Source organism: Arvicola amphibius, chromosome 4, assembly GCF_903992535.2.
Source record: "Arvicola amphibius chromosome 4, mArvAmp1.2, whole genome shotgun sequence".
In the NCBI taxonomy this organism is placed as follows: domain Eukaryota; kingdom Metazoa; phylum Chordata; class Mammalia; order Rodentia; family Cricetidae; genus Arvicola; species Arvicola amphibius.
The window spans coordinates 13,747,077-13,760,733 of NC_052050.1; the positions used below are offsets into that span (position 1 = coordinate 13,747,077).

At 53.1% G+C, this 13,657-nt stretch overlaps 1 protein-coding gene across 1 annotated transcript in view; it reads left to right on the forward strand.

Annotated features, from left to right (window-relative positions):
* Positions 1 to 1,455: 1,455 nt before the first annotated feature.
* Cacng4 (calcium voltage-gated channel auxiliary subunit gamma 4) overlaps positions 1,456 to 13,657 on the forward strand; it is a 59,694-nt gene continuing 47,492 nt past the window's right edge. Inside the window, exon 1 of the mRNA XM_038328583.1 lies at positions 1,456 to 1,675. Coding sequence (XP_038184511.1) covers positions 1,456 to 1,675 — 220 coding nt within the window. The remainder of the gene's footprint in view (positions 1,676 to 13,657) is intronic.

The window sequence follows — 13,657 nt, forward strand, 5'->3', positions numbered from 1 at the left end:
CCCGGGCAAACATTTGCACATTTGCACATTGCACACTATTTACCAGACATGTTAGACAAGGGGGGCGCTCACACTCTCAGAGGAGAAAGAACAACTAGCACTTCCAGCCTGGGGTCATTAATATTCTCTGAGGAGTTCTGGGAAGGTGCCACAGGGAGAAAAATTGCAAGGACAGCAGCTTTCCAGATACCTCTTTCAATCTCCAGGGGTTCAGGAGAGCAACCCACAGGACATCCCTCAAGGATGCAACAGGAGCACCCGGTGTGAAGCAAGAAAACACCTGGCCGCCCAGTGTGGGGTTTCAGGCCTCCTGTGGGGGAGGAGTGGAACCCGGTGTTGACGAAGGAGCCCAGAGTGGCTCTGTGGAAAGAGGAGAGTATCCAGCTTAGACCCTGCCAGCTCCAAAAGCAATTAAGTGAAGAGGCCACCGGCCTGAGGCAGAGTCTGGCATGGTTAAGGAGCTGAGGCAATGCCGGTTAAGCTGAAGCGGAGCCAAGCAAAAAAAAGTAAAGGTTCAGAGAAGGAGCTGAGAGCAGAGGGAAACAGCTGGAAGCTGCAATGTTAGGCTGCTCCGCTTTAATACAGTTGCGGTGTCCCAGCAATGGACCATCAGAAGGGACAGTGGTGAGTCACATCCTCAGTGCCCCCTCGGAAGTCCAGAGCTTCCCAGCGCCTGCCAGAACTCCTAGGCTGCCTGGGTGGGGATGGTGGTGGTTTGCGTCTGGCTTGCCCGTAAAGAACGCCTCCGATCTGTGACCCATATCTGGGGCTTTTGGAACCCTGACATGAGTCTCACTCTACATCCGTGCCTAGTCCTCCACAGCCAGGTACAAGACACATGGCTGGGGGGAAGGAGGAAAGGGAACACACTCCCCAGTTCCACAGATTGCAGAATCCCCGAGGTTGGGAAGAGGGGTGACCGGAGACGCGGCTTCCCCAGGGTCCTTCCAGGGAACCAACCTTTCCCTCTGCTTCCTTCACTCTAATAATGTGAATGAAGCTTGGGAGAGAAAGTGAGCGCGCGTGAGCGCGGGGAGGGGAGTAGGGGGGAGGGGAAATCCCGGCCGGGGGGGTGCGAGCGCGGGGCCCGAGGCGGAGGGGCGGCGCCGAGAGAGCGCGGCGGGCGGTGGGTGGAGGCGCGGAGGGCGCGGGCCGAGCGCGGAGGGGAGGGCGGGCCGAGAGGGAGGAGCCCCCGGCCGCCGCCGCCGCCGCCAGCCCGCCTGGCGGCCCGCGTAGCCCGCGCAGCCCTCACTCGCCGCCGCGCCTCGGAGTTTGAGCCCCGCGCAACCCGAGCGCAGGCACGCCCGGGGCGCGGGGTCGGAGCGCGCAGCGCGGCGCCGCCCCCCGGCCCTCGGCCCCCCAGCCCCTGGCGCCCCCGGAGCTGCGCGCCGAGGGAGGAGGGCGGGCGGGCGCGGCGGGCCGGGCCGGCGGGCGGCGGACTATGAGGCGCCCACCATGGTGCGATGCGACCGCGGGCTGCAGATGCTGCTGACCACGGCCGGAGCCTTCGCTGCCTTCTCGCTCATGGCCATCGCCATCGGCACCGACTACTGGCTGTACTCCAGCGCGCACATCTGCAACGGCACCAACCTGACTATGGACGATGGACCCCCGCCCCGCCGCTCTCGCGGCGACCTCACCCACTCGGGACTGTGGCGGGTGTGTTGCATCGAAGGTACGACCCCTGCCCCCAGCGCACGCACATACACGCACACATGCACACGCACACACTGCCCCAGGGAGCGGGCCGGGGGAGGGGTGGGCGCGGCGCTGGCTCCACGCGAGACACAAAGAACCTGAAGCCGGGAGGGTGGGTCCCCGAGCGGACATGGGTGCAGTAGCCTCGGGTCCCTCCAGGCTGGGGACCTTCCCCAACACACTGATCCGACAAACTCTCCGATCGCACGCGCACACCCCCTCGCGCACAGACACAATGAAACACACAGAAACTCACGCACACGCGCGCAACCCAAGAGCGGAGCGATCCCCCAGGGGCCTCGCCGGCGCCCCTGGGGGAGGTGGAGGCTGGCGTGGGGGCGGGAGGAGTCTAGGGTTGTGGGGGAGCGGACGCGGGAGGAGGGGGAGGGGTTGCTTGGCAACCGGTGTCTGTGCGATTGCTATGGGAACTGGCCATCCTGGGGCGGGGCCGGTCGGGGGCGGGGAGCACCGGGGCATCTAGGTGCTCACTCCAAGCCCCCAACTGAGGGAGTGAGGGTGGAGTACAGGTTGCCCCCCCCCCGAGCTGGTCTGAAGGAGCCAGGTAGCTCCAGCCAGACGCCCTTCTCACATTCCAAGAGGCCACAGACTCACTCCTCCATGCGCGATGGGGGACAAGAGGGGAACCACACCGCGTCTCCTATAACTGAAGCAGCGAGCCCTGGATCACAGCCCCTAAGCAGGAAGGCTGCCAGAGACCTCTATAGGAACCACACTGGGGAGTGGGGCCGTCCGCGGACCGGTAGTGGGCTGGGAGGGGCGTGGTCACTCTGTCAGGGCAGGGCGGGGATCTGCGACCCCCCTAGCATTCAGAGGCCTGAGAGGTGTGCTGAGGTTGAAATGCATCTAGAGGTCGCGATCGGGTTCCCTGGACTGTAGGAACAGCTTCCTGGAGTGCGGACCCGATGCCTCCGACGCCCGAAAAGCACTCGACTTCTTAGCCCTCCTGGCGCCCTCATACCCAACTGTGAAACTCGAACTAACAGGTGTCTACAGAGGGGCGGTCTGGTTCTGCCAGGTTGTTGTCTGAACCACTGCTTGGTCTTGGCTCTGAGACTGAGTACGGAACAGGAGTTGGCAATCATTGCTTTAATTTTTCAAAAAAAAAATCCTTGGATAGTGTTTCCTCTTTCTTTCCCGTCACCTTTGTCTTGTGTTCACTCCGCCCCTGGGTGCTTAAGGAAATTCTTCCATCCTCTGACTGCAGCTACGACCCCTTCCGCTAAGTGTGGTGGGATGTGAGGGGAGATTGGGGACCCGCTCTTAGAAAAAGGGCTCTTCCTGGCTGCAGTTGGAGCCATCTGAAAGGAGGCTTTGTGAGGTCGTGTCTGCTCCGTGACGCCCCGCTGTCCCCACCAGACCCCGGACTCCTATCCACCTTTGTCCCCCAACACCGACTCCAGATCAGGGCTGCTTCTGCACTTTGGAGCTTCATGCCAAAGCTCTGAGCAGTTTGTCGATGACAGAAGTGTGAGATTAATAGTTAAGGGGGGAAACACGCCTGCCTCACAGAGGAGCCAGTGGGCCTGCGATGACACCCCCCTCTTTTCTTCTGAAAACCATCATTTGGGGTATGCAGATGCTCAGATCATGAACACCTACTCCTCTTCTAGAGAATGTACCCACGTCACTACCTGCCACAGCACCGGAGTTAGACAGAGAACAAGGGCTGCGGCCGTGTTCTACCTCCCAGGTTTCCCTGCATGCCAACCAAGTGTGGCATAGGGAATCAGGACACTGTTGCCCCCACCCCCGAGAAACCTATGGAGCTGGGACCTTCCCCTTTCCCAAGGGAAACTTGAATGCTGTCAAGCCTGGCCTGCACGGTGACTCCAGTGCCTTCTGTATTAATTCCTCATCCTAATTAGGATTGATGCTGCACTTAGCGTCTTGCCAGCTGCCTCGAGCCGTTTGAACTCACTGTTCATCAAGAGAGCCCGGAGCTGATCAGGGCAGCTGGCTCGCCTGGCAGAGAGAGCCATCTGGGGGACTTCATGGGAAGAACTGGGCTGCCTCTGTTATTCCCCAAAGCTCAGGGGTTTCTAAGGGACAGGCAGGCTGTGTCTACCCCCCAAGGCCAGAACAGCCTCCCGAGACCCAGCGCCATCCAGAGTTAGTTCAGGATTCCTTGTCCAATGCTCAAATCCATAACTAGGCGGGAACTGCCAGCTTATCTCATAAGAACACAGCATGGAAGCCGACAGCTCCCAGAGCTATTGATGCCTCCTGTGATGCCAGGCAGCACGTGGCCAGGGCCTGAGACCAAGACAGTGCAGCTCACCTCGGGCCACTCCGTAGGGACACTGAGAGGTATTTCGGGGGTTGTGACTTCTGTGTTAGTACGTGTGGGTAAAATACACGATTTCTTCCTGTTTTCTAGCAACAGTCCCCCCACAAACATGACATCTGCAACACACACACACACACACCACACACGCACACACAGACACACACACGACTTCTAAATTAAGAGGTAGAGGAGATGAAGAGATGAAACCTTGGGGCAGAAATGGACTACTGCAACGGGCAGCAAATACCCATAGCTGAGTGCAGCTCTGGGAAGGTGGTGGGTTTGCTGGCAACTAACTCGCTAACAGCCATTCCATTTCCTGTGTGTTTCCTATGCGTGCTAGCCCTGGAGAACTCAACCCTCTATGCTGAGGCCACAGAGACCCCTGAAAGGGACAACCGCCATGTCCAGCTTCAGCAGAGCTGACCTTGCCCCATTCCCCGCCACCACCAAATAGCATCTCCTCCACCCACCTGACTTTCCACCGGACAAATGTCAGAAGACACGGGGCACAATACTCCCCGGCAGGCTCACACAGCTTTGTGAGGTACTGCCTTCACCCACACGTGCCGGCAAAGAAAGAACCGTTCTGGGACTTGCCCAGAGGCACCCAGGCAGGAGGCAGCCAGGCCAGATTTGAGCCTCTATCACTACGAAGCTCTTCCCGCCCTGTCACCCTGCCCTTTCACCCAGCAGCTTCTGGTTGCCATTAAAAATAGAACCAAGTATTTGGCTACTCAGTGGAGCCCAGCTCTAAGGTTGGGTGGCTGGCAGGAAGGCCTTTGGAAGCGAGAATGTACAACCAGTGCATTAATTGCATAACACACTCCTCTCTCTCTCTCTCTCTCTCTCCTCTCTCTCCTTCCATTGTGTTCTGGACTAGCTTGTCCCACCAGATGCTCTTCTATCCTCCCCCACCCTGCACTCACCCCACTATGCATCTCTCTATCTCTGACTGAAGCCAGGGACAGAGGAAAGGGGAAACAAAGTCAGTTCTGTCCCAGGCATCAGCAACAAATCCTTGTTGAATCCCTTGTCATGTTGGGATGTGGAAGGTGAAGATCACTTCCTGCTCAAAGACAGAGCACTCTTTAGATGTGGAGGGAGAAGACCCTGGATCCAGAAGCGCAAGCCTAGAGCCATCTACCAAGGCTCCACACCTATCATGCACCCCAAAGCACACACAGGCTGCTGAGGCCCAGACCCCTGAGAGACTCTGTGTTAGCATCGGAGTCGAGTGGAGCCTGAACAGCACACTTTCCTCCCGTGCTCCCCCCTCCACCACATCACCCATAGATGAAGCCGCCTCCAGCACACTCACGACTCTGTCAGAAGCTTAACAAGACAGTCTTGACACTGGGGGTGTGGCTCTTATGCCTCCTTTGTGCAAGCTCAGTGCCGGGCACTAGGAGGAGAAAGTGTAGAGAAGGTTCTAGAACCTTAGGACAGGGAACTCCTTTGCCCTGGTCACATCCACCTCCATCAGCTGGCCAGAATCATACTAGTGTCTCCAGGCTTTATTCCCACAATGGCACACAGATTTTCAAAAATGTATTTCTTAGCACTGTGCCTTGTGTGGGAGAAGAGAGGGGCTAGCTAGGGCGCCTGCTCCCGGGGCTCCTAAGCCTGTCCACCTGTCCACAGGTGGGAGAGGTGTGTACTCTTTGTACATCTCGAGTTCTTTCATGGTAGGTGAGCTGGGAAGTGGGTCTTCATACCACACTCTGGTATGAACCAGGCCACTCAGAGCCTGTGCCCAAGCGGGTAGCTTTGCCACGGCAGCTGCAAGGCCCTGCACTGTGCTGGGGAACACATCGCCTTTTGTGTTTGTATTTCTTTAACTTGCACTAACCACAGACAACGCATCCAGTCTGGCTGTGGTGGGTGGTAGTGGCTGCAGCAGGCTCTCCATCGCTACCACTTTAAGGTGCCACCTTCTGATCTGCTGGTCCCTTGGTGTTAATAGCCGTCATTACTTACCGGAGACGTTCGTAGGTGCGTGTAATTGCCAACAACACTTTCAGGTAAATATTAATTCTCCTGACTTTTTGAGGTGGAGAAGTTGAGGTTCAAGGTGGGTGGAGGACCTGTGTCAGGACTGCCTTTCCCAGCCCACATCAGCTCCCATGTAGGCCATCCCTTTTCCAGCAGTTATAGAATCTTGTATGTCAACCACTCAGGCTTGGGAAAGGGCAGTTGAGGGGCTGTTTTACCATATCTGCTGGCCTAAGAGAATGGCTGACAATATCAGAGGCAGAGCCGTTTAAACCATAGGTGTTTCCTTCCCGTGGTTCTGGAGCCCAGAAAGACCAAGGTAGAGAGGCTGGCTCCTGGGCTTCCGGTGGGATGCTCTTCCGGGCCTGTTGATGGCTGATTGCCCTAGAGTGTTCACGTAACAGGAGGAGGAAGCTGTCTGTGCAATCCCTTCTAAGAGAATCCTCCGCTATGGTCTCATCTAAATATGTCCCCAGCCCCATCTGCATGTCCTGCTGTTCACACTGAAGATTAGGGGACCACCATAGGAACTTGGGGGCACTCAGCAGCTAGTCCATGTCAATATTGCTTTTCTTTCCTGCCCCCACTCAGCAGCTGGCACTCACTCCCCAGTCATTTGGGGGTCCCCTCTCTCATATCTACTTGCTCGTAACACCAGATGGTCTCAGTCTCTTGTGTTTCTCTCTGTCCTCACCTTACCTCTGTCTGTCTCACACTAGGGTCTCATGTAGCTCAAGCTGGCCTTGAACTCAGCACACTGAGATGACTTTGAACTCCTTCTCGTCTTGCCTCTGCTTCCTGGTGCCGGGATTGCAGACGAGCGTGCATCACCACGCCCAGTTTATACAGGTGCTGGGGATCAAACCCAGGACTTTCTGTGTGTGGGCAAACACGCAACTCAGCTGCAGCTCCCCCCCCCCCTTCTCTCTTCTTGAAAGAAATTCCAGCTCCTTTTCATTGGAGCCAGCTGACTTAGTAAGGAAAAGCCAGACAGCTTGGTGGACCCCAGTCTGAGGGCTGCTCTCAGGGTCCCACCACAGACCTGGCTCTTGAGAAGCTGTGTGTGTCCCTTTCAGTTAGGCTCATCAGTGCAACCCACGGGTTTACAATCCATCTCTTGTGTCAGTCTCCCCGGTAGCTCGGATTCTGAGGACCTCCAGGAAGCAAGCGGTCACAGAAAGGCAGAGTGGGGAAGGGACCTCTGGTCCTAGGACCCAGGGTCTCAGAAATGTGGAAGGCAGAGACCAACACAGCCAAGCTGGAGTCACTCGGTGTGGAGAGGACAGACTGCTTGGCCTCTGTCTCCCGATCTGACACATGCAATTTAGCTGATCTGGAACCTTCTCACCTCCCAGAAGCAGACTTAGCTTGCAGGTTGGGTGAAGCTCTGAGCGCTTCTGTTGGAGACAGACGCTTTATGCTCCTTCTGAATACCTCAGCTGTGCTGTACCAAGTCACCTGTCTGCGATAATAGCTGCCTACCTGTCGGCACACTTCATTCATTCATTCGTTCGTTCATTCATTCATTCTTTCTTTTGGCACAAGCACACTAAACACCCGGTGTCCTCAGACCTAGGAGGCCCTGGATCCTTGATGCAAGCAGGATACACATTCTGACGGAACAACTGACAGCTCTCTGCTAATTTGTTCTCTGGTGGAGTCAGAAAAGGAGTGTCCTGGGGGAGACAGCAACCCAATCCTAGTCACAGCTGAACCAAACCTGATGGGAATCAGCAAGGTGGGCCGAGGGCAGTCCAGATAGGGTGGCCCAGGGAGGCTCAAGACCAGGATTAGGGGATCCCTCCTTTTGCCTGGGATTGCTGCTGCTAATCAGACTGGGTTTAAGTATCTGATTTTTTTAAGTTTTTTTTTTTTTTTTCTGAAACGAGGTCCCATGTAGCTCAGGCCATGCCCAGAATTCTATATATAGTCAAGGTTGACCTCGAACCCTGAGCCTCCTGCTCCCACCTCTCAGGTGCTGGGATTACAGGTATGCACCGCCACAAACATACTTGGCTGAGACAATTTGTGTTTTTAGATCCTCCGGCTTTATGTGGAGGAGGGGGATTCCAGAAGACTAGGAGGCCCAGCTGGACCCTGTGGTGGGTGGCCACACTAGAGTCCTAGAGTCCTGGGGCCAAATGGCAGCTGCAGAGATAGGAGGTACGAAGGAGAGGATGGATGGGTGGGGAGGAGAGAATGACAGTAGCCGAGGCTGCTGGCCGGAACTGACACTGCACAGCCGGCAGGGTGGTGGTACCCTGTCCAAAAGGGGGATGACTGGAGAAGGAAGAAACTGTAGGAAATCAGATCCAGGGCTCACTCGGGTTTTGGACGTCATGAACCTCCATGTTCATAATAGGCAGTAGCGCTGGAAGGTTCCATGGAGCATCACGGGAGCCTGTGATAGCTAACCAGGCCCAAGGTTCGTTGCCATCGGCGGCTCACTAGTAGGTAGGGTTTCTGAACCTCAGCATTCTGTCACTGCCCTGCGCTGTAGGGTCTTTGACTGTATCCCAGCCTTGAGCCACTAGAAGCCAGGAGCACAGCTCCTCCTGCTGTGACCACTCCATGTGCCTTCAGATGTCACCGTGTCCCACTGGCCCATTGGTCTAGCAGAAGCATTCCTGAGTCTGGGGTGAAGGCAGGCAGGCCTGATTTCAGACAGAAGCTCTAACCCGCTCTCTAACCTCCAGAGACACACAGGGAACTCAAGCAAGGGGTGGGGCGGGTCTATTAATGGGGTGACCTGGCATCTGCTTTAAGTGTCCAAACTCCTTCCTTTATTAATAGCAGTGCTCACCTGCCTGTGCCACCCAAGCACGAGGCCTCAGCCGGCCTGCGAACTGCTGATGAAGCTTGGTCCTCACACAGGGCAGGTGAAGGGAACTCAGGACCAGCAAAGCGGAGCGGCTCGCCCAAGGTCACAAGGCAGAGCTCCAGTGAGTGCAGGGGTCACCCTGTTAGGGTCTGTCACCAGCACAGCTTCCACTGGGGCCATAAGCAGCCACCACAGCATAAGCATCAGGGTAGCAGCCATAAACGCAGAGCCACGGGGACGTGCACCACTGAGAGGCTCCGTGTCTCAGTGCGGCATTTCTGCCATGGTGGTGCCCTCCACCGCAGCCTCATCCTTGGTAGGTATGCAGGAATCAGTCTTGGGACACCTTCAAAAAGGAACACATTGGTTCCATTCTCCCAGGAGGAGACCCCCCCCAAATCCCCACCATTAATTGGTTTTTTTCTTTTTTTTTAAATTTATTTATTTATTTGTTATGTATACAATATTCTGTCTGTGTGTATGCCTGTAGGGCAGAAGAGGGCGCCAGACCTCATTACAGATGGTTGTGAGCCACCATGTGGTTGCTGGGAATTGAACTCAGGACCTTTGGAAGAGCAGGCAGTGCTCTTAACCTCTGAGCCATCTCTCCAGCCCCTGGTTTTTTTTCTTATGACACTTACTGGCAACTGCTTTACCACTGAGTTATGTCTCTACCACAGCCATCTTTTTGTTTGTTTGTTTGTTTATATTTTGAAACCAGGTCTCACTGAAATAGTGTAGGGCAGGGAATGGGAGAGCAACCAGCATACACTTTCAGAGTAGGGATTCCCAGATAGATGGTTTGTAGGAGGCTGCTTGGTAGATCTGTCCCAGGCCCTTCCCTGCATGAGGCCCCAGGGATAAGCCCTGCGAGTCTTACTAGGCAGAAGAGGGACAGCATACACTGCGTCCAGCATACACAGCAGACCCTCCCAAGGCAGCTCAGCTCAAGGGTCTGTGTGATTCATAGACAGCTCTGTCCCTCCCAGACCCCAGTCTCTGTCTCCGTCTCTGTCTCCCTCCCTTCCTCCCTCCCTTCCTCCCTCCCTCCCTTCCTCCCTCCCTCCCTCTCTTTCTCTCTCTCTCTCTCTCCTGGCCTCCAGACAGCAGAGTGGACTCCCAGCCATACCCAGTGTTGCTAAGTACCTAGAACCAAGAAGGGTGCAGGGACTCCACCAGTCAGCCCCTCCTTGGGATTTTCAGACATTCACCTGGGTTGTTTCTTAGGTGTATGGGTTTGGATCTGGACTGCAGCCACAACACCTCTAACCCCCTGTCTCTCAAGCAGGGCATACAGATGTAAAAGTACCTGCAGACTAAAGCCTTGGTTCCTGTGCTAACCCAAGATTTTATTTGTTTGTTGTTTTGGGGTTTTATTTTTTGATATTTGAAACAAGATCTCATGTAGTCCAGGCTGAACTCACCTTGTAGCCAAGGCTGACTCTGCACTCCTAATCCTCCTGCCCCTGCCTCCCAAGTGCCAGGATTACAGATGTGGACAGATGTGGACCCTCACGCTCATCTTGCTTTTGTTGTCCTTTTGGCAATGCAGAGGTTTGAACTCAGGGCCCCACACATGCTAGGCAAGCACTCTACCTCTGAGCTACAATCCCCAGCCTGTTTTGGTTCCATCAGATGGTCTCACTGCATAGCCCAGGCGCTCTTGAGGCCTCCCTCCTCAGCCTCCCAGGTGCTGGGATTACACCACCACACCTGCTGCCCGTCATTTATCCCTGCTACCCTCTCCATTGCCTCCTCACCTCTGCAAAAGAACCAAAGGGTCTTGGAGAAGTTAGCTAGATTCGGGAAATAACCAGGCTAGCTAAAAGATAAAATAATTATATTTGTATTTATTATAAGGGGAAAACTCACAAAACAGGAACAAAACGCCCAAACTCAGCTGTGCTGCGAGGGAACCACACAGAGAGAGAGCACCTGGGCTGTGTGCTGTCATTTTAATCGGGGGTCCCAGAAAGCCACACCCTATCTTGGTCCCAGGTCTTAAAGATACTTGGTTGGCAAAGATTCCCCATCATCTCCCCCTTTTTATCTAAATAAGAGTGATCCAAACCCAATACAAAACTATATACAATAGGAACATATGTCAAGTATAAATTACAACGAACATGAACAATATTAAGCAAGGAACACGTGATAAATGTTTTAATAGACATTCTATTCCAAAGAGTCTAAGTCTTGCACCAGAAATAGGCTTGGCTGAATCATAAGAGGAAGGTAACTACAACTAATTTTCAACCCCATCGAAGACCTGAGAAGGGAGATAATATTTCTTGAGCAGGCAGGAAGTTCAACCAAGCAGTTTCCAAAGCGAGCAGTATAAGATGGAGACAATTGGGTACCTGAGCAATCACCCAAAGTCTCATTTGCAATGTTGAAGCAACCAACTTTGGCTAAGGCCTAGCATAACTGACCATTTTTTTAAGAGGCAGGAAATTTTCCAGAACCGTCTTACCCTGTCTTGGCAAGGTTTGGCAGTCCTTTTCCTTGTGTCCTGCTTGTCCAGTCCAGATACCATGTACTTCGTCAGTGGTTGAGGCATGGGCAGTTCCTTGCCCAAAGGGCAGTTGCGCCAAGAAGAAAACAAACTCCCAGTGGAATGTCTTTGGTGCTCAACATTCTCTCGGGAATAAATTGGTGCAGTCAGGAGCAATCATGTCTCATGTCAACAGAACCCTAAATTATTTAAATGCCATGTTCCACAGATCCTTGAAGTGGTTGAAGATTACCTGTCTAGGCAGAATACAATCTCTATGTATCTAAAGAACCTAATTAATCTGACTATAGTCTAACAAACATGAACAACTATTGACCTATAATGTTTAATACCTGTATGACTTAAGGACTAAGACTTCATGTCAGAATATTAAATAATCTGTAAACAAATGTGCAGCAAATGAGGGCAGTGACCTCCAAATATAAACAATGTATAAGTATCTTGATCAGAGGTAAGAATAATATATAATGCAATATGAAAATATATCCTAAAAGTTGTATCTATATGCAAAATGTCTTAAACAGAGGTAGAAACATGCATGTATACAATCTGATGGAATAACTTTGCATAGGTGTACAAATATTGTAAGCATAAATATCAAATATAATTTTAACTTGTATCATTATGCAAAAACTATACCAATGTAAATTATCCATAAATAATAGCTAACAAGTATTCACTCTATTACCCACTATTATTATTAGTGTGAATATATGTTAGCTCAATTCAGGAAATAACCAGGCTAGCTAAAAGATAAAACAATTATATTTTTATTTATTATAAGGGGAAAACTCACGAAACAGGATCAAGAAGTACGAGCTCAGCTGTGTTGCAAGGGAACAACAGAGAGAGAGCACCTGGGCTGTGTGCTGCCATTTTAATCTAGGTCCCAGAAAGACACGCCCTATCTTGGTCCCAGGTCTTAAAGATAATTGGTTGGCAAAGATTCCCCATCAGGGCCTAGGAGGTTTCTTAACCCAGCAGAGTTCCACATCAAACCTAGGAGAGAAATGAATGAGTAAAAACAGCCAGTCTGCCTGCCTTTCCTGCCCCCAGCCTTTTACTTCCTGGCTGCCAGGGACAGAAGCAAGATCTGAATGCTCATCACAGTTAACTCTTTCTCCCCACATCCGGCCGTAGAGAAGCAGCGATAGCACAGAAGTCAAAGAGATCTGGGTTCAAATCTAAGCTTTACCACTTGTCATCTGTGTGTCTCCAGACAAATGACCTAGTCTCTCTGAACACCAGTTCTTTCTTTATAAAACAAGGTATTGTGAGATCAGCTTCTAGGGGTTATTTTAATGTCATTCTACAAAACATGCAAAGAGCCCTTCCCTGCGCCTGGCACCTTCTTGACATTTGGAGCATGTCATCACTTTTTTTTCCCATTTCTGTCATTCCTGTGGTTTGGAAGTTGTCGTAATAGAAATAGCTCTCCCAGATGTTGCCGATGACCTGGGCAGATGACCTGGGCAGCTTCCAATGCCTCCAGGGTCTGGGGATGGAGGAGGCTCATAGATGCTAGTGATGCTTGGTCATCACTCTGGGAGACAGAGCTCCACCTGGCTGTCCAGACCCCCCAAAATTGATAGCTGAGGTAGAAGCTGAGTGGTCACTGATATCCAGCAACAAAAAGGGCAGCATCTGGGGTAAAGCTTAGCATGGTCCAATGCATTCATCCTCTTTCTGGGGTAAAGCTAAGGATGGTATACTGCATTTTTCTTCCCTTTGGGATAAAGCTAAGGATGGTCCAGTGCATCCTTCCTCCTGCTGGGATAAAGCTAAGGATGGTCCAGTGCATCCTTCCTCCTGCTGGGATAAAGCTAAGGATGGTCCAGTGCATCCTTCCTCCCTCTGGGATAAAGCTAAGGATGGTCCAGTGCATCCTTCCTCCCTCTGGGGTAAAGCTAAGGATGGTCCAGTGCATCCTTCCTCCTGCTGGGGGTAGAGCTAAGGATGGTCCAACACATCTTTTCTTCCTCCTGCCTGGAGCCAAACTCTGCTCAGACCTCAAAGCTATAGCTGTGATTCCCAGTGTCAGGGATGGGGACAGATAAGGAATGGCTGGGTCCCTGGATGTGGAGACCATTGCAGAGGGTCAGCGGAGGTGTGTACTGGACACTCTCCAGCTGGTCCGCTGACCTCTTGAGTCTCCCTGACTTGCTCAGTCATCAGATTGGACAGATACCCATTCTAGTCTCCATGATCCCTCCCTCCTCCCTCCTTCCTCTTCCCTCCTTCCTCCTTCCTTCTCCCTCTGCCTTTCTCCTCCTCCTCCTCCTCCTCCTCCTCCTCCTCCTCGCTTCCTTCCCTCCTCCAG